Source organism: Aspergillus mulundensis (genome assembly GCF_003369625.1).
Source record: "Aspergillus mulundensis strain DSM 5745 chromosome Unknown scaffold_8, whole genome shotgun sequence".
In the NCBI taxonomy this organism is placed as follows: Eukaryota; Fungi; Ascomycota; class Eurotiomycetes; order Eurotiales; family Aspergillaceae; genus Aspergillus; species Aspergillus mulundensis.
The window spans coordinates 1191445-1215456 of NW_020797896.1; the positions used below are offsets into that span (position 1 = coordinate 1191445).

At 52.7% G+C, this 24012-nt stretch overlaps 7 protein-coding genes across 7 annotated transcripts; 3 read left to right on the forward strand and 4 right to left on the reverse strand.

Moving 5' to 3' along the window:
* On the reverse strand, positions 1–2489 carry DSM5745_07776 (uncharacterized protein; the record flags this gene model as incomplete). Its single annotated transcript, XM_026749792.1, has 4 exons — positions 1–1708; positions 1755–2184; positions 2245–2285; positions 2338–2489. The coding sequence occupies 4 exons, from the start codon at positions 2487–2489 to the stop codon at positions 1–3; spliced, it is 2331 nt and encodes a 776-aa protein (XP_026601824.1).
* Positions 2490–5811: 3322 nt separating this feature from the next.
* Positions 5812–7056, forward strand: DSM5745_07777 (FAD-dependent oxidoreductase; the record flags this gene model as incomplete). The annotated part of the gene is made up of 1 exon (XM_026749793.1): positions 5812–7056. One exon carries the CDS (start codon positions 5812–5814, stop codon positions 7054–7056), a length of 1245 nt encoding a protein of 414 aa, XP_026601825.1.
* Positions 7057–7434: 378 nt separating this feature from the next.
* Positions 7435–11914, reverse strand: DSM5745_07778 (uncharacterized protein; the record flags this gene model as incomplete). The annotated part of the gene is made up of 6 exons (XM_026749794.1): positions 7435–8053; positions 8111–8745; positions 8797–9481; positions 9883–9910; positions 9964–11644; positions 11705–11914. 6 exons carry the CDS (start codon positions 11912–11914, stop codon positions 7435–7437), a joined length of 3858 nt encoding a protein of 1285 aa, XP_026601826.1.
* Positions 11915–13395: 1481 nt separating this feature from the next.
* DSM5745_07779 (ssDNA endodeoxyribonuclease RAD1) lies at positions 13396–16709 on the forward strand (the record flags this gene model as incomplete). The annotated part of the gene is made up of 8 exons (XM_026749795.1): positions 13396–13443; positions 13503–13680; positions 13734–13821; positions 13869–13939; positions 13989–14040; positions 14088–14564; positions 14617–15721; positions 15783–16709. The coding sequence occupies 8 exons, from the start codon at positions 13396–13398 to the stop codon at positions 16707–16709; spliced, it is 2946 nt and encodes a 981-aa protein (XP_026601827.1).
* Positions 16710–17257: 548 nt separating this feature from the next.
* Positions 17258–17923, reverse strand: DSM5745_07780 (translation initiation complex factor eIF1A; the record flags this gene model as incomplete). The annotated part of the gene is made up of 2 exons (XM_026749796.1): positions 17258–17686; positions 17903–17923. 2 exons carry the CDS (start codon positions 17921–17923, stop codon positions 17258–17260), a joined length of 450 nt encoding a protein of 149 aa, XP_026601828.1.
* Positions 17924–18589: 666 nt separating this feature from the next.
* Positions 18590–21244, forward strand: DSM5745_07781 (putative chitin biosynthesis protein (Chs5); the record flags this gene model as incomplete). The annotated part of the gene is made up of 3 exons (XM_026749797.1): positions 18590–19416; positions 19698–19878; positions 20027–21244. 3 exons carry the CDS (start codon positions 18590–18592, stop codon positions 21242–21244), a joined length of 2226 nt encoding a protein of 741 aa, XP_026601829.1.
* A 589-nt stretch (positions 21245–21833) lies between these two features.
* Positions 21834–23214, reverse strand: DSM5745_07782 (putative aspartate transaminase; the record flags this gene model as incomplete). Its single annotated transcript, XM_026749798.1, has 3 exons — positions 21834–21898; positions 21961–22066; positions 22138–23214. 3 exons carry the CDS (start codon positions 23212–23214, stop codon positions 21834–21836), a joined length of 1248 nt encoding a protein of 415 aa, XP_026601830.1.
* Positions 23215–24012: the final 798 nt, after the last annotated feature.

Here is a 24012-nt window from a genome sequence, read left to right on the forward strand (position 1 = left end):
CTAGCGAACGAGCGCCGCTGCCGCGGCTTGCTGCGCGTTCAAGCTGATCTGGCTGCTGTGGGCCGAGTTCTCGGATTCGAGTGTGGCACTAGCTCCGCTATCACCACTCTCAGCGCTAGCGCTCGCACTTCCGGTCAGACTTCTTTGTTTGGGAGTACCCTTGGCGGAGTACGAGTTGCTCACCCCATAATGTTGTTCAACTTGCTGCGGTCCTACAGCATTTCCTTGCCCAGGAGGATGCCTGGGTACGGGCGCCCGCATGGCCCCCGGTGGCGACGGATGGCCTCCGTTCATATGACCATTCATGCCATTAGGCGGGCCATTTGGAGGACCGTGAGGGTGCATATGGCCATTCATAGGACCATTCATATGACCGTTCATTGGCCCGTTCATTGGCCCGTTCATCGGACCATTGGGCGGGATGAAGCCATCTTGGGCGGTGCCCGGTCGGCCCATTCGAGGGCCGGGACCACCAAACGGCGTCCCTGGAGACTGGCTATTCCGCCTGCTTCCAGGATATCCAGGGTGCGGAAGATCACCCATTCGGCTGGCGGTTAGAGAGTTCGCTCGAGATCCTTGATGCATCTGGTTCCTGTCAACAGACCCGTAGCGGTTCGACGAATATGCCATCATGGGGTTGTCCCTGAGGGAGTCGTGAAGACCAGGGATCTCTTGCATGATGCGATCGCTGGTACGGTTTTTCCTTCCTCCAAAGTATCGGCCAAACGAAGATCTGCCGCCGTTGACGTTGATCTCGGGGTTCTTGCGGAAGTCTCTAGCGCTTGGAGCCTTCTTCGTCCGTCGAGACGTTATACTCATCATGTCAACGTTATCCGGGTCGATGTTTGGAATGGGGATATTATCCATGGGGTCAAAGTAGTCATCTTCGTCTTCCTCATCGAGCACCGACCGGGGCGGAGGCGGCCTGCGTGGCCCTCGTCTCATGCTCATTTCTTGCTCTCTGAGGGCCAATTCCCGCTGCCGCAAGGCAAGCTCCCGTTCCCTGAGGGCTATCTCTGCAGCGGAATTGGGAGGACCAGGGGGTCCGCCAGGGGACGCGTCGTGGTAGCCGTTGGTTGCAGGTGGAGGGATCGCGCCCTCCGGAGCATCCTCATAGAGCATCAAGTGACTAAACTCTTCGAGACCTTCTAATGAAGGTTCACGAGGGATACGGCCAGCAGAGGGATGCGGTTGAGCACTTGGAGGTCTCGAGGGAGGTCCTCGTCGCGGCGGTGGCATCATCGCTGATGAAGCTCTAGCATTTGGCGGACGCATCGGGCCGCTTCTTGGAGGGGGAACCGAGGAGACTCGAGGAGGGGGTAGAGCCACGGCAGGAGGTGTTGCCTCTCGGGGTTTGTTGAGGTTCGTAGTATTGACATGATGTAGTAATGCATATAGAGTTTCGATCCGTGGAACCTTAACACCTGATTGCGTAGCCAGTTTTATGGGTGATCCAAGATATGTTTCGAGTTCCATGGGGCGGCGGTGTTGGAAATCCTGGTACATTGTGCTGGGTGTATCAACCGATGTCATTTTTTCAATCGTTCTTTGACTGAAATCGCTCGGAAAAGAGCAACCATGCGCTGCAGCCAGGTCGACAAGTTCTTGGATGAGATCGGAGACCAGTTGTCGGGCTCCTACTTTGTCTAATAGTTGTTTAAGGTTCGGGGTTTCAAACAAGACGCTTGCCGGGTGGAATGCAATAGGACTAGACTGTCAGTGACTGAGAAAGGAGAGGGTAAAGCCGCGCTTACCCGATCATACGCTCAAACTGCTCTTGTCTAATATTGTTCGATACTTTGCAGTCAACCTGTCCAGACACCAGCGTCATTGCCAGCGCCTGGGCCATATCATTCTGTATTTCAGCTGGAATGCCGGAGTTGCTACTCGTAGCCCCAACCCAGATGTCTGAAGAGGTGAGATGCTCGAATTCGCTCGGTCCTGTTTGCGTTATCTCGACGCCGGACACAAGGGACAAGACGACATTGGTCGGAAACCGCTGTTCCAAGTGGGACTCGACACCGAGGGTATTTGAAGTATTGACCAGGATACACGTATGTTGAGGGGTAACGACGGATTCGATGACGGCGGCCAAATCGTACACATCGGGGAGTGCCTTGACGCACAGGATGACATAGTCGAATGCGTTTTCACGAGATGCGGCTTCTTCCGGAGAGCGGACGACTAATGAGACGTCAATCAGTAACGCAGTTCAATAGAAGTGTAAATGCACGAGTATCTCACCATGACGAGGCTTGAATCGTTCAGTTCCGAATGCTTTCGACCTAGATAGCCGTTAGAATACTGAAGGCCTCGGGGCATATCGTGGGAACACACTTCATAGTCACCCCATATTGCGAAACGGCCTCAAAATTGGATTTCCAGACTAGCGTCACGTCGCAGGATGTGGTTGCCTGAAGTCTCCAGGCGAGGAACGCAGAGATGCCATTGCTGCCCACTAAACAGGTTTTTGTTAGACGACGGACCATTTTCGGAGGCGCCGGAAGGGTTGTAAAGGACTGCTCTGAACGATTGCAAGGTGTAATAGGGATAGGCACTGGAAGCACCAGTGTAATCGGACGAGCAAAGCCCCGGAGTGACTAACCTGACAAAATGCGCAGGCGCGGCGGAGGAGCCATGATAAGCGATCAAAAATGGAAGGAAGCTGTTCCCGCCAGCCAAGATTCGATTAAGATTAAGGGCGACAAATATAAAGGACAACAGAGGCACCGATGGGCGTTTTCTATCGCGGAACGAGCGGACGCGATTCAATGATCTTAGCCAGGGCGATTGGCTTCGATAAGAGTGTCGGAGAAACAGCTAGGCACCGGCAGGACAGAGAAAAGGAAAGCAGCGAGAAACGAGGGTAAGAGAGGGGGTAGCCGGGATAGAGGGAGCAAGAAGGGGACAAAGGAGGGAGGAGAGGGATGAGATATCAGAGAGGAGCAAAAAGAAAGATTGATTGAGGAGATGGATGGAGAATGATGGGATGGACAGTCTGGTGGATAAAGGTGTGGGAAGCAGGAAAACGGCCAGGTCAGGTCTGTCTTTCCGCCCGATAGTCGACTAGACTGCGAGTCTCGACGGTTTTTCCTTTCCTTTTCCTTGCCTGTCACTTGTTTTTTTCTCGTTTCTTTTTTTCGATCTAGCAGTAGTGTCCAAGCCTCTCTAACAATCGTGGATCCCCGCCAGAGCTCGACCGGAAACGGAACCAGGAGGCGACAGTTTGGGTCTGCAAGCGAGAAAAACAGAGCAAGAATGTACAGTCTGCTACGAACTACGAGGCCTCCGGATGCGATTGCATCTTCTAAAGCCGAATGCATCTCCCCTTTTCTGGTCAGGCACCTCTAACGCAGCGGTTTTACGTACTCCTGCCTAGTCCACCTATTTATAAGGCCGAGGCGCAAATGAACGATCCTGATTATGCGTTTGAGACACGACTGCAGCCCGCTAAGCTGGCCACTAAATCCACTTCTTAAGTCCAAGTGCTGCCCTGGTCGGACCCGGTCAGCATCCGAATTATGCGCAGCAGGATTTCGATATCGATAGTTTTATCTCCCTTCCTTGTATCTGCTGTTGTCTACTCATCAATACAAAACGCAGGACTCAGCCGGCAGATCTAGATCACAACTCCATCATCATATGAGCTCTTGTGAGATGTACCGGTACTTGAGTAACACGGCCAAGGGAGCTGCCTCCTATCAATGAAGCTCTGCAGCTGCCTTGCGGCCGCATTATTGAACGGGCTGATCGGACGCGGCCATGTGTAGTACAAGCTGGGATGCATCCTGTTGCTAGTACGCAGCAGCTTTCTCTTTCCGCTTTGGCAGCACTACAGCTTCTCCTCCTTTCCTGTCAGACCGCCGCATCCGCACAATGCCCATTGCAAAGCGCATTGTTAACTAAGCACGCTACAGTACCCATGATACCAATGAACGAGGATAAAAGAAGGGGGAGGTAGCGTTCTTATCCCAGCATGCCAGAGCTTCTCCGGGGTAGGGATCGGCGCCCTTGAACAGGGACACTGGAGCGGGTGTGCTGTTTGCAGCTGCTGATTGCAACCGGTGCTGTCCTTGGCTCCTTGTCTTCAAGAAAGCTGTTGGCTGCCACTGGCCAGGTTCCTCATGGTCTCACTCAATCTCTCCCTCCGGACTCCGTATCCCCAAAGTATCTCCAGAGTCCATAGATTTGGGTCTTTTAGTCACTGTGGCACGTTAAACTTGCCACCTGTCGATCCCGATCTACCGAGCAGTAACGGCGTAATGATATACAGCGGCCCTTGCGAGAAGGTACTTAATCATGACTTCAAGTGATCGATGCTTCGGCCATCGGATGTTATACTGTCCGGCGTACTCCGGCAGCAGAAAAGCAGAAGTACAGCCAGTTGGAACGAGGAAATATATGCCGAATGCGATCGCAAGTCAGTTACACAGCAGTGCAAGCCCCGTCCCGTCCACAAGATCTCTATCTTCAGAGCTGCAGAATTATCATGATGCTTCAAACACGGACTGGCCCTGAATCAAATCAGAAATTCCATAGAAACCAGAGCCGCTCCACTCAACAAAGATAGAAACAGCTCTCAAGCACTGATTGGCTGGGCCACGGGCCAGACTCACGCAGCTCCACCAGGTTATTTTCAGGTTTGGAATCTTGGAACATTCGGGTGTGCCTTAGTGACCACACTTCAGGGTTCGCTGCTGTTTATGCATAACGAGGGGCAATAATATCGGCATCCTCAGATTTAAAGCATAACAGTACATTCAGCCAACTCAAATATCAGCCTTTCGGGCGCCGGCCGCCAGCTCTATACCTATAGTCGCGACTAAAAACGCCCTTGACGTCAAGATGATCTCACCCAGGATGAAATTAAAGCGATCAGCCATTGAATTGCAAGCACTTAATTCCGGCCCATGGTCCCCACCGCAATTCCGATGCACAAACCGTTGGGCGCGGTCCATGCTTCATCGACTTGTGGCTTGACTCCTGAATCCTTGTCCCGGCTATCCTTATCCTGGGTCTGGCGTTGTACAATGCATTGCGACTTGGACCACTCCACGAGTCCACGTCGAGCAATTGAGTTCGTAGCTGCCACTGGCTCGCCCCGGCTTGAAGAAGCTTACTTCTTATGGTCCGAGTTTCCTGGTGAGCACAGCATCGATATCTCGCGATTGACTTTCTCAAAATCCCCTGGATTCTGGATACATGTTTGCTGTGCTGCCACGTGATTAAAGTGCGAGCTAGAGCTTAACTCCGGACCCAATCACGTGGGTCTGACCTTCCGGATTACGTCAAAAGCTTGGCCCGGCCTCTATACGAAAACAAGGCATCGATACGCATTACGAGTCCTCCCAAGGAGCTTGTCGATGCCTCGAAACTTGGGACGGCTAGTGTAAAGCACGCCTGACAGTGACAAGCTGTCGGCTTGTGATCTGTCAGAATGTTTCCCGCTTGGGCCTTGGGTTTGACTCCTCGCGTGTCTGAAGGTGTTTCATCTCTGCATCATCCTACCCCGAGTCCGTGACCGCATCAATCGCTGATCTAGATCAAGCACGAGTACAACTGAGAAGTGAGAACAGCTGAAAATCACACGCTATGGCAGAGCTGGTAAGCACTCCTGTGCCTGAGGCTCTTAGGCAACCAAGCTTTCCGGCCGCATTCCCAGCCGATCAACCAACTCGGCCATTAGAAATCCCCGAGGGAAGTATATACGGACTCCCTATATCCATCCCGACTGCCTTTTTCTATATATCGGTCCTTTTCTATCATCAACAAAGTTGAAGGACCTCTCCAGGATCTCTAGGAATTATACCCATGGCCACTAAGCTCGTCCCTAAAATCGCCATCAGCGGCGGTGGCCCAGCGGGCCTAACCCTCGGCCTCCTTCTACACAAGTCAAACATCCCTTTCACAATCTACGAGCTGCGCCAAAAGCCCACAAAGGCCGACCTCGCCAAACCATCCGGAATGCTCGATTTACACGAAGAGTCCGGTCTCGCGGCGCTCAGGGAATGCGGGCTCTATAATACATTCCTCACCCTGACAGGCGAATGCTCCGAGGCGCAACGAGTGGCTAATATACACGGCAACATCGTCTACGCTGATGAAGGCGAACTGAGCGAGAGGCCCGAGATCTCAAGGCATGCGCTCACGAATCTCCTGACTGAACACCTACCACCGGGCTCAATCAAGTATGGGCATAAGCTTCTCTCTGTCAAACCAGATACCAAAGAGCTCGACTTTGGTCCTCATGGAAAGAGCCCATTCGACCTCCTCATCGGCGCTGATGGCGCCTGGTCTCGCGCGCGAACTGCTCTAACAGATGTCATGCCACACTACACCGGCACGCAAAGCATCACAGTGACAATCCCAGCCATCAGCTCAAAGTATCCGCACCTATCATCCCTCATCGGACGTGGCAGTTTCTCAGCCCTAGGTCTCCGCCACGGCGTAATGGCACAGCGCGGACCCGCAGACTCAGCCCGAATCTATACCTTCCTCTCCATAACCGACGAGCACTTCCCCTCGTCATCAGGACTCGACAAGCTCGATCTAAAGTCCGCCGAGGAGCGCATCCTTACAGATGCCAACCTCCTCGGTTCATTTGGCGAGCCGCTGAAAGAATTATTCTCCGCTTCTTGCGCCGAGGAGTCGCAAGGAAACCCCGGTCTCACTACGCTGCCGATCAAGCCCCTCTACACTCTCCCGACAAACACGACCTTCCCCCACAACAGCCACCAAGATACCGCCATTACGCTCATCGGTGACGCAGCGCACCTTATGCCACCCTGGGCCGGGGAGGGCGTGAATCTCGCGATGTGGGACGCGCTTCTGCTCTCGAAGGCCATCGTCAGTGCGTTTGAGCAGAGCACCGGCGAGCCTGCGTCCTTCCTTTCTGCTCTTGATCCGCTACTGCAAGCCTTCGAGACGGAGATGTTCTCCCGAGTACATGAGAAGACCGAGGAGACGGAGGCGAATGGCAAGATGTTATTTGGGGAGGATGGGGCGATGGCGTTTAAGAGGTTCTTTGAGCGCGCGTATGGGGAGAGCAGGCCCTGATCGCATTCTCTATATGGGCTACAGTGGGATATAGATGGGATGGTAAGTATATAGAGCGTCTGGCTTGACTTATTTTGCCACATGAGGAATTGATGAAAGTATACGGATGAATGTATACTAACTACATTTGAGTTAGATACAGAAAAGGTATATAGTACTAGATAGATACCCCATAATGTTGAGTTTTATTTATATAGACCTATAATTACATTGAACCAGAAAGCCACCAAAACTCCAGCCAATCTTAGATGCAAACGAGATGCAAAACATAAAACAAGCTCTATGCATGGTATCTGTCAGACATTAGATTACATGATACGTGGGCCAAAGCGGCGATAACCGCAGATGGAATAAGAGATATGAGTGGAGATAGCGTAATCACGCAGACGTAGAGCTAGAACCACCGCTCTGAGGCTGAGCACTAGCCTCAGCAGCGCCCGTGCTTGAAGCAGCAGCGGCACCCGCAGACGCATCCTTAGCCTTCGCCCCCGATTCAGACGGGAACTTCAGCGCCCGCTTCAAGCTCGCAGCACGACTACTCGCAGCAGAGGATGCCGCATTCCTCGCGGCCGCCGCGGCAGCTGAGCTGTCCTTCAGGCGCTTGATACGCTCAGCGCGTCCTTCACCGGGCAAACTCCCCCAAACGGGCTCGATGGAGTCGGCGCGCCAATTGGCACGGTGGCTGGGGAAAGCGCTAGTGCGGGAGGAGTGGAGCGGGATGATGGGGGTTCCGCCAACGCCGGCCTCCCCCCACATGCGGACGCGTTGGAGCTTACGTAGCTTTGCGAGGCCGTAGACGCAGACGAGGGCGGAGATGGCGAAGCAGGTGACGGAGACGGCGCCGAACCCGAGGTCGGATTCTTCAATGAAGTTCTTAAGGTTCATGCCGTAGAGCGCGGAGAAGAGGGTTCCTGTTGCGAGGCCCAGCGTGCCGATGCTAAACTTGAGATCGAGCAGCATGAGGGAGTTGCGGTTTGCGTCGAGAATTGCTTTCACGCTGGTGAGACTGGAATTAGCAAGGTTCGCATGGACGACTAAGAGAGGGCTAGCTTACACTTCTTCCGTGTTGCGGATGCTGGTCACCAAGTTCCCGCTCGCTTGCACGATTTCGTCGCATACTTTGTGATACGATTCCAGAAGCATCTCGACCTCCTGGTGGTCGTGCTCCTCTCGCTGGAAACCATTTGCTCTCTCACTGAGGTACATCGAAGCCAGGTCATCGTCGGCTTCCAGTAAATCGTCGATCGCATCTCGGACGAGCCGCGCCTTTTGTTCAAAGGTACCTAGCTTCTTGGAGTAGATAAGCAAGTGCCGGAGCTTGTCCCGGTCAATATCTTCCTCCAAGGCCCGCAAGACGCGCACGACTGGCTCCCGGACACCGTTGAATTCTTCCTCTAGCCCCGTAGTCACGCTGATCAAGACTGCTTCGAGGGCACGGAACTCATATGGAAGGGAGCCTGCACCCGTACTTTGAGCCTGCTTTTGCCGCAGCTTGCCCTCCAAGTCATACACAAACAACGATTGCATATATGAATCCGTTGAGCCATATGCGTCGAAAACCAAGACGCGGTCCGCTTTGATGAGCACACGAAGATGGAGGAGGTTGATCAGGATAGTACGAGGCCGCACAAAGATATGGGGCAGCGTTGATGAATCGATTTTTCGAAGATCACGCGGGAGTAGACCATACTATTATACTCTTAGTCTCTTGATCATTCCAAGTCACACTCTAATACCGACCTTGGCTATCAGCTCGCTTTTCTTGAACTCTCCATTCATCAGTGTCACGTTCCCGTTGAGATCAAACTCTGTGCATCGAAGGCGCAGTTCGTTGGAGGCTTTGGCTGCTAGCGCTCGCGCAAGACTCAAATTTTCTGTGTCATCAAGTAACGAAGGTCCGCGGCGGGGCTCAACAGCCTGCTTTTTGCGTCTGAAGTCCCAGAATTTGCGTAGAATCGGTCGGCTTCTTGTTGAGGAGAAATTCCGGCATTGCGGTGATCTCGAAAGGCGCTGGAACGCGGCGGCAGGAGTTAAATTTGTCTCGCATCGTGAAGTGCGGCATCGCGGAAGTTGGACATCAGTAAAGAGACGTATTTGACACGGGTTGAGTTCTATATTCGTTCGACTCGAAGGCTCTGCTGATGACAACGGGTTAGATGAGCGAGGCACCCTGGTAGAGATGCGGCGGCATGCCGATGGCTGGTTTGTCGAGAAGAGGGCCGATTCGGATTGAGCGCGCAGGAATCGGAGGAGTGACGTTGAAGGGACAGAGGGTTTCAGGGGTGACGGTGAAATCATTTCTGTCTTTGCTGGAAGTCTCCGGCGAGAGGACGGCACTATTCCTTCTCGCAATTTCAAATCCAAACTTCTCGCCCGCGGTTGTTCAACTCCGTCGACGTCTTCCGCTCGGATTTTCCTCCAAATACTAATCGGGTCAACTATGTTCCGACCATCTATATTCATCAAGTTTCGACTTCAAAGAGCGACACAGCAATGGCAGATATAGAATTTGTAAATTTGTTTAGTGATGGCAGAGCTGTGTCCAGACCTTCTATACAACATGAGTGAACCTGCAGATTTTGTGGCCTCGCGAATGACTGGTTTGAAGAACAAGACACTGATAGTTAAACTGTAACGCTGCAAATGTTTTGGGAATTCGACAAACGCCTCCCTCAGAGCTTGCAATCAAGGAACCGCATAAAGCATATGATGGCCACAGAAAACTGGAGATGAAGCTAGGTATCAAAACTAAAAAGAAAAAGAAAAAGAAAGACCTCACAATTAAGAGCAGAAAACGGTAAAGGCGCTCAGCTGCATCTCGCTCACCAATCATCGTCGTCATCTTTCTCGTCATCTAATATCTAGTCAGCAACCATACGTCAGACGTTACTAAGAATCAGGACTTACCACTACCGCTGACTTTCTGCTTTCTCTTCGCCAAGGCGTCTTGCAATGCTCCTGCCAATCCTCCTTGAGGGCCGCCGCCTGTGCTAGGAGCAGCTGCTGCCGATTCACTGGCCCCGCCGGGTACCATAGCTCCACTTCGATCTTTCTTTTCGGAATCCTTTACCTTGCGCAAACCTCCACCACCCTGGCCACCGGAAGCTCGAATGGCAGCCAACAAGTCGTCCCTACCTCCACTAGGTTGAGGTAATGGCGGTGCTGCTCCGTTAGGAGGAGGTGGAGGAGGAGCACCAGCGCCTGTAGGAAGCGGTGGCGGTGGTGGTGGTGCGCCGGGCCCTGAAGGTGGGGGAGGGGGCGGCGGGGGTGCGAAGCTTCCTGTCGCTGGAGGAGGTGGAGGTGGTGGCACGGGAGGTCCGGAGCTTGGCGGCGGCGGGGGAGGCGGTGGAGGGGGTCCAGCTGCACTTGGTGCTGGGCGTGCCGGTGGAGGTGGTGGCGGAGGGATGTTTGCAACAGGAGGTGGGGGAATAGGCCGTGATACACTCGGAACAGGCGGAGGGGGCGGCGGTTGGGAGGCCGGGCTTCTTGGAGGCGGCGGTGGAGGTCCTGAGGAAAATGCGGGAATTTTGGGCGGAAGTTGAGGTGGTGATGCAGGGCTTGCTGTACGTGGTGGAGGGGGCGGAGGACCTCCCGGGCTACGGCTTGGTGGTGCCGGAGGCGCGGACACCTTGCGCTCACCTTGGAATGGAGGTGGGACTCCAAATCGAGGCGCCCCATCATCCATCGGAGCTTTCGGGGGTCGAGGCGGCGGAGGTGGCCCAGGTGTAGCTCCTGACGCTGCTCGTGGACGCGCAGGCGGTGCTGGACCAGGCGTATGGGCGTATTTGCCGGCGTCTGCTATAGGAGGCGGAGCGCGGAATCTTGGCCGCGGCGGCGACGGATCTCGGGGAGGCGCAGGAGCTGCGTCTTCTTCTGCTTTTGCTGGAGTCTTGCGCGAGGGCGGAGGCGGCGGAGGAGCACCACGTCGGCTGCCTGAACTACTGCCAGTGTGTTGAGGGCTAACGGCAGTAGCCTTAGGAGGGGGTACAGCGGGAGGAGGCGGAGGCGGTGCCTTTGCTTTCCTGTCGTCGGCAGGAGGCGTCGCAGATTCAGCTTCGCTGGCTTTCTTTTGCTCGATATATGACTTGATGAAGTCTGCATTGTCCGCGATCTGGTCCTCCGTGAACCCCATAGCCTCGAGCTCGCTCAGCAGCCCCTTCCATGATGGATCACTTGTGTCGAAGGGGAGTTCCTTGCGTGGCGGGCTAGCTGCCGGTGCAGGAGGTGGTGGAGCGACTTGGATTGTCGGCGCGGGGGGCAGTTCCGCGGGCGTTATCTGCGTGGGCGCACTCGAGCGTCCCAACAGGCTGCCAAATATGGATCGACCCATGCCATGGTGCTTTCCATTAGCGACTGGTGTAGGCCCCTGGCCTCGTACCGATGCAAAAGGAGTCTGGCGTGTCTCTTTGCTTGCGTTCTTCTCCCGCTCTATCATCTTCTTGATGAATGTCTTCGCCTCTTTCTCATCGGCGAATGACAAACCGGCGGGGCAATCGTCCAGCTCAAAAGTGTGGAAGAACGTTCGGTCTTGGTTATATTGGAAGTTCTCATATATTTCCTGGTCCCAAATGACACCCTTTCCAGCAGGCTGAAGCAGAGGGGCGCGTTATTAGAATGCAGACTTCCAGGGCCATGGCTTATCACTTACCGATACATCCACCAACTTCAACCAAAAGGTGCGCCCGACCAAGTCATTTGCCAGGACAAGTGCACCTTGTAGGCCGGTGTAAGTCCATTTGTGCGGGTCCGGATATGCCACAAAGAGCCGCGCAACTGCAACTGCGTGTATCTTATTTGCCGGTTTCGGGACATTTCTCTTCACCGTTTCCTTGTCGGCGTCACTTAAGATAGATGGCATATCGGATTAGGCGGGGTCGAGGCGGAGTCAGAAATCCGAACCGAATCGAGCACTAGGGGATAGATATGGCCTCAAGTCAAATTGGCTGGGCACATTGCAGAACGGTTTGTAGTACAATAGGGGCGCTGCTCCTGGGGACAGATATAAAGCTCCTGTCAGCGGCAGAGACGGATCGAAGCTAGGCTACTAGGAAGTCGGTATTTCGTGGCTGATGTCGGAGGACAGATTCGAATCAGGCTGAGGTGTAGTGTTAGGAGGTTTCCCGGCGAGGTACAATAGAATTCGTTGTAGGGAGTAGGATTGAGGACGAGCGAAGTCGACCGGCGGAGTTGACTGAAGAGACAAGAGGGAGCGGAGTTGCAGGCACTAAACAAGAGGCACCGCCTAGTGGGGAACGAGCAACAGCAGCCTTACGACGTCGATGCACGCCTCAACGGTTCATATTACAGTCCTCCTATTGTTAGCTGGAGGTTAACTAAATAAACGTTGCAAGAACCAGTTGACGACCTTAACTTCATATAAATCGTTGTGGGAATTGGTTGTTAATACTCAGCACATACCAACGGGGTGGAATTATATATTCTGCTCAAGGTTCGTCCAGGTTATCTACAAGAAACCCTTTGATTGCGTACCGTAGGACAACCACATCTCCCCGCACAGGAGAATGATCCGGGACAATAGGCAGCGGCTTTTACTGAACTATATCAGGACCTATCATAGCCCCTCAGACACTGGCTATTTACTTTGACCTACTCAAATGACGTCACCAACGACCACTACTTCTATATAGAACAAACTCTAGGCATCTTTCTGCCTTCATCCACAAACCGTCATACCTCCCAAGCAATCCTTCTCTAACAGACCAAAAACCGAGAAACCAAAAAATCATCAAAATGCCAGTCCTTCCTGATCCTAAGAACCTTGTTTCGGGTAGCAACAGCGATTCATCAAGTTCCCAAGACCAAAGCAAGAAAGCAACTGCTCAAGATCACATCTCCAAGGGCCCTCAAATCCCTGACAGTGAGTTTTTTTCATAGCTTACATAGTCCGCATCCAGATGGCTAACGGTCCATAGACATGCCGTCTAAAGCGTCCCGAGAGGAGATCGAAGCGCGCATGAAGGAGCTGAACAAATAAAGGATTCCTGTTTCTAGGGGCAGTGGATGCCGAACAAGGTGATTGTAAAGTTGCTAGCTGGAACTAGTTATTGAGTCCGAAATTGTCATGACCTTATGAGTGCCTTCAAATGCGCATCTACACAATGTAAATACCACTGAATTCGTCAATCTTGAGACAACGACTCCGCAATCCCATCGTAATCTCTCCTGTATGTCTTCTTAGCATCCTAAGCTTTTGATGCTGAGAAAAATGAAGAGACTTGGGCAACCTGCATGTATAGATTGCATCATACCACGTGACCTCGTGTCTACCTTGTGTGTCACTGCGCGACGAACTGCTCTACTCGCGTAAAGAGGCTCCTCATGCCGCCTGAACGACAGAATGCGCCGGTGAAGCTGTCACTGCCTCTGGTATGTGCTCATTATGTGCGCTATCTTTCTATGGCTCATGCTTACAAGAGACGTCACAGCAATTCCAGCAGGACATCTTCACCGAACTCCGCGGGGAAGATGAGCTGGTCATCCTCGCCCGAGGCCTAGGGCTCCTCCGTCTGATAACGAATTTGCTTCACTTTTATGATGCGGCGGGAAACAACTTGGTACTCCTAGTCGGAGCGGACGATCGGGAGAACGAATGGATCGGCGAGGGTATGTTTGTCGAGCGTCACCCGGCAAGCAGGACACTGCTGACACCGTTGGAGCCCTGGCGGAGCATTATGCGGTTAGCAAATCTCCTCTCGCCAGGGGTCTCAAGGTCATCAATACCGATAGAGCTACAGTTCCGATGAGGTGCGTGCAATGTCTTAAGCTACTAATTTGGAGACTAATTGATTTAGAGAGAAGATATACGCCGAAGGTGGTATTTTGAGTGTAACATCCAGGATATTAGTGGTGGATCTACTGTCTAGTATGTCTTTGCCAGCTGTCGCTGATAATGAGTTCTTAACCAGCCTCAGAGTTACTTGACCCAGAGAAGGTGACTGGATTGGTCGTACTTCATGCGGACAAGTAAGCCCTCTCTTCTCGACTTGTCTAGAAGCCAACTAACCATATAGGATCGTCGCGACCTCAACCGAGGCATTCATCATTCGGATCTTTCGTAATGCGAACAAAAGCGGCTTTCTGAAAGCCTTCTCCGACTCTCCGGAACCTTTCACTACGGGGTTCGCACCCTTGGCTAACTCTCTACGAAACCTCTTCTTGCGGAAAGCGTCATTATGGCCGCGGTTCCACGTTACCGTCGCAGAGTCGCTGGAGGGGCATCGCAAGGCTGAAGTAATTGAACTGGAGGTTCCCATGAGCGATAAGATGCGCGAGATACAAAACGCGGTCCTCGAGTGCGTGGAGCTCTGCATTGGAGAGCTCAAAAAAGCAAACACGGGATTAGACATGGCCGATTGGACGTTGGATAGTGCCTTGCATAGAAGCTTCGACATCTCCATCAGACGCCAGCTTGATCCTATGTGGCATCGTGTGAGCTTCAGGACCAGGCAGATTGTGTCCGATCTCAGTGACCTTCGGGCAATACTCCAGTACGTTACCATGCGCCACTGCGGTCTCATCATCAATACTGACAGCAACCAGTGCCCTGCTCACTTACGACGCTGTATCATTTGTCAAATATCTCGACACCATCGTCACCGCGCACTCCCCACCTCCAGGTTCTACGAGACACAACTACTCACCGTGGTTGTTTCTTGACGCCGCCCACGTTCTCTTCCAGACGGCGAAATCACGAGTATACGCAGGAAAGATAGGCAACGATGCGGCTCGCTCGTCAATGACGTCTTTACCAACCACACTTCGTCCTGTATTGGAAGAGCAACCGAAGTGGGAGGTTCTGGCCGAGATACTCGAGGAAATCGAAGTCGATGCGTACCATCACCCAGTCCACGCCGATGAATCAAACAGTACCGTACTGATTATGTGCGCTGATCAAAGAATGTGTCGTCAACTGCGGGAGTATCTGGGAACAATGCATACTAAAGTGGAAGACGAGAGGATGGATAATGCACATGATGATGAGGACAAACAAGGGAAGAAACGCTCAGGAGAAGTTATGCTTCGCAGAAAACTCAGGGAGTATATCGACTGGAAGCGCTCATTGGCCAATGTCAGCAAGAACCTGACAGCAAAACCAGCGAATGAAGAACCACGTCCAGGGTCAGGACGAGACTCACGACGACCAACTACCACCCACCATGGTAGGGCCCCTCCGAACAAACGGCGCCGAGTCCGCGGAGGAGGCGCAACCTCTGTTGCCACTCCTCGTCCTCCCAATAGCAGTGTGCAAGCAGACAACGAGCCTTCAGAGCAGATGACAGTTCTACTGGATGAGATCCAGCCTACAGAAATTGAAGAAACTCTTAAGGATGATGTCATCATTGACGACTTTGAAGACATGGGTGATTTTTACGAGCTGTATGATATGGATGACTTGGTAATGGTACATCCTTTCGACGGGGATATGGATGAACATATTCTAGAAGAAGTCCGTCCTCGATACATTATCATGTACGAGCCCGACCCTGCCTTCATTCGCCGCGTGGAAGTTTACCGCAGCTCCCATGTCGGCAGGAACGTGCGAGTGTACTTCCTGTACTATGGCGGCTCCGTCGAAGAACAGCGCTATCTCAGCGCAGTGCGACGGGAGAAGGATGCCTTTACAAAGCTCATCAAAGAGAAGAGCGTAAGAACCCCAGTGCCCATACATCCTTCGTCTATAACTAAACAAACCTAACCATTAACAGAACATGGCTGTAACACTCACCCACGACAAATCTGCCGAAGACCCCCAAGAGCAATTCCTCCGCACAGTAAACACTCGCATCGCAGGCGGCGGCCGCCTAACAGCAACTGCCTCGCCCCCGCGCGTGGTCGTCGACGTGCGTGAGTTCCGCAGCGCGCTCCCCTCCCTCCTCCACGGCAACAACATGGTCATCGTCCCCTGCCAAATCACGGTAGGCGACTACATCCTCACGCCGGACATCTGCGTCGAGCGCAAGTCCGTCCGCGATCTCATCTCCTCCCTCCGCAATGGCCGCCTCTACAACCAAGCGGAACAAATGACACAGCACTACAAGTCACCACTGCTGCTCATCGAGTTCGACGAGAACAAGTCCTTTACCTTCGACGCTTTCACGTCGGCAACAACACCAGGCACGACCTTCCTGACGGACTTCGGCTTCTCTTCATCCGGAACCCTCACAACGTCCCTCTCGTCCAGCAGCGCGCTAATAAACCCCTCCGCCCCCAAATCAGCACAGCACCTCCTCGTCCTGCTAACTCTTGCCTTTCCACGCCTGAAAATCATCTGGTCGTCGTCGCCCTATCAAACTGCCGAGATCTTCGCTGAGCTGAAGAAGAATGCACCCGAGCCGGATCCTGTCCGCGCCGTGCAGATCGGGCTGGATGTCGATATCACTGAGGACACGGGGTCTGGCGATGTCATGACGGCGTCGGGGATCGAGCACCGGACGTTTAATTTGCTGCCGCAGGAGATGCTGAGGGCTGTGCCTGGGGTGTCGCCGCAGGTGTTGGAACGGTTGATTCTGGAAACGGGAAATATTGCGGAGATTGCGAATATGAGTGTTGAGGAACTAGATCCGTTTATGGGGAAGGAGGCGGCGAGGCAGGTTATGGGATTCTTTCGGAAGAGTGTTTTTGATGGGGACTAGATGGCTACGGAGTAGCATGTTTGAGGAACAATGTACTCTACGAATCATAATACTAAGATTAAGAGGAATGTGATCATAACCCTTTCATGAATTCTATCATCCAAGCTTTTTCAACAGGAAAAGAAAGGAGCAGTAGGTAGAAAGAGAAGCAAACAAATGAATCGGTGGCACGACGTATGTCAGCACAGCTGACACCATAGATGCTGCGTCCATTGCCTGCAATACCTGGAGACCTCCAAGGAATGTGCTGGAGAATGAGATATCCGATATCACTATGGAATGGTACTCCGGTAACCCAATATCAATGATCCGTACTCTGGAGCTTGGAAGAGCACTGGTCTTCTGAGGAAGGCCGAAGCGGGGGAAACCGCGAACCTCGATTTTTCGTCACGATTCTATTACCGGTAGCGGATAAATGTGCCGCAGTCGTAATGAAGGCTGCGCCGATGATAGAGTCGAAGGCCGAAGACAGTCGAAGCTGGCGGGAAGAACCCAGTGGCTCTTGTGGGTACGGAATGCAAAGACATCGGAGGGGTGTGGTAAGGCTTTTAGAGCTCGTCGATATCGACGTCCTTCTCGTCTTCGCTGTCGCGGTCCTCGTCGAATTCGACGTTGTCTTCGAAACCCTCGTGACCGTAGGTGTCCGTTTCGTTGATCTTGGCGTGCTCGGGCAGCTCGCCGTAGGCCTTCAGACTTCTGGCTTCGTCGGCGGTGTACTTCATGATGACGTCGCCCTTTTCGTCTTGGTAGTCACGCAGCGAGAGAAGGATGATATCGCCCTGGTTGATCCAGACCTTCTTTCGGAGCTTGCCACGGATATGAGCGAGACGCTTTTCGCCGTCGAAGCAGAGAGCTTCGAGACGGCCGTTACCGAGCATCTTAACGACTTGCGCATACTCCTGGCCTTCCTCCTTGAACACGAGTTCACGCTTCTCGTTGTCGTTCTCGTTCTTTCCACGACGACGGTTCTTACCGCCCTGTATGAGAGGTGAGTTAGCATTTGATTATAATGGCGAGCAGAACCTGGGTGTCTAAATTCTGTTGTCGCTTCTCCACGCTCTACCGTTATATTTTCGCTTCATTAAGGTCAAGATATCGTGGGCGTAATATTGTGGTAAAGCCGGAGGCGAAGTTGGGTGGCACACAGCAAAAATCTGAGGGCGGGGTGAACGGAGAAGAGAAATAAGCCATACCTTTCCCTTGTTCTTGGGCATGCTGAAAAGTCCCTAGCAGGTGATACTTGCTGGGCGCGGTATGTCTGATCAACAGAACAGAGGAGACCGGGGTCTGTGGTGTTAGAAGATGGGCAGCCGAAGCGACGTGGAAGTGGGGGGATCGTGCCCTTAAATAATATCGCCCGCTCTTTGAATCAAGTTTGGAAGCGCTTATGTCAGCCGTGCGTGGCGGCCTGAAGTTTGCCTGGATGAAGTACTCCACCGCCTCGCATAATGACCGCTTGGGGAATTATTTTGACTGCATGACTTTTGATCTCGCTGTTCTTGCTCTAGGCCACTTCGGAGTCATTGTCGTGGCTGCTGCGTCGTGATCAGTCCTCAAGCAGCCTTGAGTCACTCTTCACCCAGGAGTGTTCTTGGGCCATACTGACACAACCAGGCGCAATCCAGTCCCTAAGCCCTCGCCGAGTCCTCCTCCCAGCGCCGGTACCTTCGTTCCTTTGATATACGCCGCTGTTGAAAATGAAGATACTTGGGAAATCCGTGACGAAATTCTTTACGCCGAGGTTCGCCCCACAGCCAGTCATCTCGCCGATTGCTTATCGATACCTAGCGGCAAAGACAAACCCTATAACGCCAAAGATTCACCATATGTGCAAAGTCCGTGATCGAAACACTCTGTGGTGGAGAGTCAACAATGTAGACATGGCCTCATACAAGTCGGTGATTCGGTCATGGGCCGCTCGAAGAGCGCGAGCGGCGTTCAAAGAGGAGTTGAAAGCACGGGGATTTGATTCAGAGGGCAGGAGGCTGGATTCAGAAACTTCAGACTCTGATACTGCGCTCGGATTCTCTGGAAACATGACAGGGACATTCAATATTGATATTCAGCCGGCTATCCTCACGGCCACATTTCCCGCTATCCGGGAGGAGATGAAATACACCATAGATGCCTTGATTCAAGAACAACAAAAAATGCAGATATCTGCACAGAAAAATCCATCGGCTATTTCAGCAGGGAACAAACAAAGAATGAGACCTACAACCCAGGAGCAACCACGGAACGAACTCGTTGAACAACAGCCGAGACTGGAATTCGCACAGAAAGAGCTATCCCGACAGTCAGGAGGCAGATTTAACCACAATCCAAATGGACGAAGAGATGGACCATCCAGCAAGACCGGAGGCAGATCTTATCGCACTCCTTATGAGCGAGATGGTGGACCCGACGATACAGGACGAAGAGATGGACCATCCAGCGAGACCGGAGACAGATCTTATCGCACTCCTTATGAGCGAGATGGTGGACCCGACGATACAGGACGAGATGGACCATCCAGCGAGACCGGAGACAGATCTTATCGCACTCCTTATAAGCGAGATGGTGGACTCAAGGAAATAGGACGAGATGGACCATCCAGCAAGATCGGAGGCAGATCTTATCGCACTCCTTATGAGCGAGATAGTGGACCTGTTAAAACCAGAGGCAGATTTGTCCGCGATGCCAATGGACGGGCCCAATGGATCGGAGGGTGAAATGAGGCGTTAGGGCCTTAATTCTCTTGTGATTACTGTTAGATGATACCCAAGTATGATTAGCTGTATAGACTATCGAAGTAGATTTAAAGCCGGTAGAAATAAATGGACGATGTCACTCTCCACTCGAATAGCTGAGCACCCCAAATGCTCAGAGAACCCGATGACGATTGCGAGTTAGTCTTCCGACGATTGCTCTGGCAGGCACGCGGCTCCCCAGTCTGGCTGCGGCTGGTCCAGCTTGGCGTTTTCGCTAACCGGGGCCGATCTCCAGCAGTCAACAACCTACTTTCAACCCCCATCGCGATCTCTCCCTTTCGTCCAGTGCTCTCCTTCGCCTGTTGGTGTACTGTTCTCGCGGACCTGCCGAAACGTGCTGCAACAGAATGTTGGTCTCCTTGACCGTCGGAAAGGTCGACGCTGGAGTCGCCGTCCTGTTGACCCAGGACAATCGCCTAGTAAGTCCTCCGACCTTGCAGTAGGGGAACCTCGAAGCTATTACCTGCTACGGGTTCATCGGGGGCTATTCATTTAATGGCGGGGTTCAATGACCTTCAAGTCTCAACGCATAACCCCACGCGGCCACTAATACTGAGCCTACACTAGATTGAATTCCCCTCGGTCCTCCTCCCTAACAATATCACTTCCGGAAGTATCGTGGACATTACCGTGTCGCGCAACCATGCTGCAGAAGCTGCCAACACAGCCGCTTTCCAGGCTCTTCAAAAACGCATTCTCAACACCTATGGAATCAAGACCCCTTCACCACCTGTACTCCGCCTCCGCAACGCTACGCAAACCTCCCTCGTCCTCGAATGGGACCCGATCGACCTAGCCACCGCTTCCCTAAAGACTCTGTCGTTATACCGCAATGGCTCCAAAGCTGGTTCCATACCCCGTCCTCTTGAGACGCGCAGCACCAAGATCAGCGGTCTAGCAATCCATTCCGAATATACCTTCCACCTCGTTCTACGTACGACCGCAGGCACATACCAATCAGAGAAGTTGACTTGTCGGACGCACAAAATGACAGACCTATCTGGTATCACAGTCACGACTGGCGTTCTTCACCCTCAGCGGAAGGAAGCCCTTGCCGAAGCTCTTGATCGCATTGGCGGTAAGCTTATTGATACGGTCCGAATTGACACCACACACTTCGTCTGCACCGAAGGCAGAGGTCCACTGTGGGAAAAGGCAGTTGAAATGAACATCCCCGTGGTCGTGCCAGAATGGGTGGACGCCTGCGAAGCGGAGGGCACCATCGTTAGCGTGAGGGGCTACTATCTGAATGCCGACCCCAAGGCCCGGCAACTAGGACCTATTCACGGATCAATACAGCACCAGCGCACTACATCATCTATAGCGTCTCCTTCACGCCTATCTCAGTCGCAGTCTCTGTCCTTACCTGTAAACCAACCAGAGCGGGACCAGAATGCCTCCGAACCGCCCCCTACTCCGTTTCCTGGAGCAAACATGAGCGGTCAGCCAAAGGCAGAAGACGGGGATAGAGTCTCTTCGGAAGATGAAGAGTCTCCTCCGCCGCCGCCTCCAAAGGATGAGGAGCTCGAAGCCAAGGAGTCGCGGACGTCGACACCTCCAAGTGCTCAGCTGGAGACGAACGGAGACATCAAGTCCGAGACGGCATCCTTGCATAATGGAGATACCGATGATGAGGAACTCAACGTTGGAAGCTCCTCGCACGGCCAACCTGACGAGAAAGAGCACGCAGAAGACGAAGAAGAGCTATCTAGTGCCAAGGAATCTGATAAAGGCAAAACAAACGACACTGCGGGGGATTCGGATTTCAACGAGGTACCTCTCTAATTATACCTAATTGACTGTTTCAGCGCTACGTTCGAGTATTGTATATCCTATCCACCCACTTGAGATGACTTTCCGTGAATTGATATTGAGCCTTTTATTCAGCAGCTTGAAGCTATGCCATTATGCCTTCGTTACGTACGCTTCTTACTTTGCTTCTTTGCTTTACCCTCCATTCCCATTTCCCACCCTTGTCTCAATTGCGACTTCCGCGCTTTGCTCTATTGACTACTATTCTGTATAGTAGATGGTTTCAGTTTAGACAGCCCTCTTTTAATGCTTCCTCTTACGAATGTGTATATCAGACTGCATATCCACTTCTTCTAATGATTTATATACAATTTACCTTTTACGTTTGTAAATAGTGCAAATTTGGTAGGTCCGTACTATGAAACTCAAAAATATATATTTGGAACGTTGCACCGCTGCTCACGCTATTTCAGCGATGCAGGTTAACAACGGTGGTGTAGGTAATAATTTATGCGTAGATACATTATATCGTTCTATTCTATCTATGCATGCGCTATACAAGTACATACATACACAAGTCGTAATATTTACCATACCAGAAACCTTCTACAGTGTGCTTGGTTTAGTTCGTGTTTCGTACAACCTCGTTAATGGCTCGGGCAACGTAGTTCACGTTCTTCGGACTCACTATTTGAGGAGACACCATTAGTTCAAATATGGCAAGTCAGGGGAAAGGAAGGTAAGCTTACGGCCGCTGATGGAGGCTCTGCCGGACTTGAGGAGGTAGATGTGGAATTTGTCCTTGAGGGCGTAGACTTGCGAAGGAGTCAAACCGGTGTAAGAGAACATTCCGTTCTGGATCGATTGTTAGCGTTTGGCTTATTCTTTTTCATGGGACTGGTAGGTAGCAAGGGAAAGGCGCTTACCTGCTCAACAATGTGCTTCCAAGTACCCGGAGTCTCGAGTCTGACAAGCTCATTGTAAAGGGCTTCGCGCATAGAGATGATGCGCGAGCTCATGACCTTGAGATCCTGGTGCCATTGGGCCGTGAGATCAGGACTCGTGAGGACCTTCTTGACGATGTTGCAGCCCGCCGTCGGACCCATGGAGTACTCGCCACGGATCAGATGGCAGAGGTTGTTGACGACGGTGTCGCGAAGATCCTCCGCGCCCTGGTTCAGGACGTAGTGGAAGACGCCGACGCGCTGGCCGTAGAGACCGAAGTTCTTGGAGAACGATTGGGCAACGCACATTTCCATTTGCGGCTTCTCGTTGAGCACGTACCGGACGGCCCAGGCGTCCTCGTCTGCGGACCCGGATGCAAAGCCTTGGTATGCAGAGTCGAAGAAGGGGAAGATGCGCTTGCGCTCGCAGACTTCGATGATGGCCTTCCATTGCTCCTGGTTGGGATCCAGGCCTGTGGGGTTGTGGGCGCAGGCGTGGAGGAGAATCACGTCGCCTTCTTCGGCTTCGGACTCAAGAGTTGAGATCATGCCATCATAATCGAAGGAGCGGGTGGCGGCGGAGTAGTAGGGGTATGTCTTGCGGGGAACGCCAGCGAGCTCCCAGATTGTGAGGTGGTTTGCCCAGGAGGGGTTGGAGAGCCAAACGGTCTTGGGCTTCATGTGGTGTGCGAGGAAGAGGGCGCCGAGATGGTTTGCGCCGGTACCGGCAACTGTCTGGACGGTGCCAATGCGTGCTTTGGCGGCTTCTTGCTTCTCGTCGGAGGATTGGGCGTCGAAGCCAAACATGAGGTCCCGGGCAAGAGGGAGGAACGCCCTGTCGCCTTCAATGGCTGTGTATTCATGGCGGAAGAGGCTGTTCTCTGCGGCGAGTTGCTTCTCCGCTTCTTGAACAACGGGAAGAGGCCATGGCTGGCCCTCGTTGGTGCGGTAAACACCTACACCGAGGTTGACTTTTTGCGGAAAGTCATCGTCGGTGTATGCGCGGTTGAGAGCGAAGATCTCGTCCGGGGGAACTGGGCTGACGTTGAGTACGGTCATTGTGAGTGACGTCTATGAAGATGTTGCAAAGCAGCAGAGGTCTTGCGCGGGGTGAAAGTGCGGAATGCAGGGTGGAGCGGTGGATTCGGTTTTATACTAGGCGAGATCGTCCCGTAGTATGAGTCAAAAGTCGAGAACTATGCCCTCTATCTTCGCAAATGCCTTTTGCACCATAAGTTGAAGACCTCCGAAAATTGGAGGACAGCATCAAGATATACCCCGGAGCCCTGAAACTGACAAGCTTAAAGCCATATCGCCTCGTGGGTTCCAGTTATTGGGTTCCATTGTCATTGGTTCTTCATAAAATTTCTGATGGAACCAGAAAGCCGGTCCGGCAGATACAGCCGCTAACCTGAAGGATTGTTCCATCGTACGAGAGCGATGCATGGTCCATCCCTTCATCTTGTTGATCAGGCTAAGGTATTGAAAATGGACCGACGTGCCAGTCAAGATGGACAACCTCATAGTCCGGAGTCCGTATTCTCGCCGCAGCGTCAACAACACCGTCCTGTTTCTGCGGCTCTGGACTTTGTCCCATTCGCGCCACCAGTTTGGCACCGACCGATTTGCTCATTGTGACAGGATCGTAGAGAAGCCTCTCGGAATCCTTAGACTAATTCATGAAGTCAGAAGTCAGCTGGATGTGCTCAACAATATCCGATGTCATCTAGCGTGTTGATGAAGATAGCCGGTTGTAACCGAGCAGCACCGCGGGTGGAGATATCTCGAGGACGGCCGGATTGATAAAAGTCAAGAAAGTCTATCGAAAAGGTCTCTTTGATACCTAAGAGGGGAAGA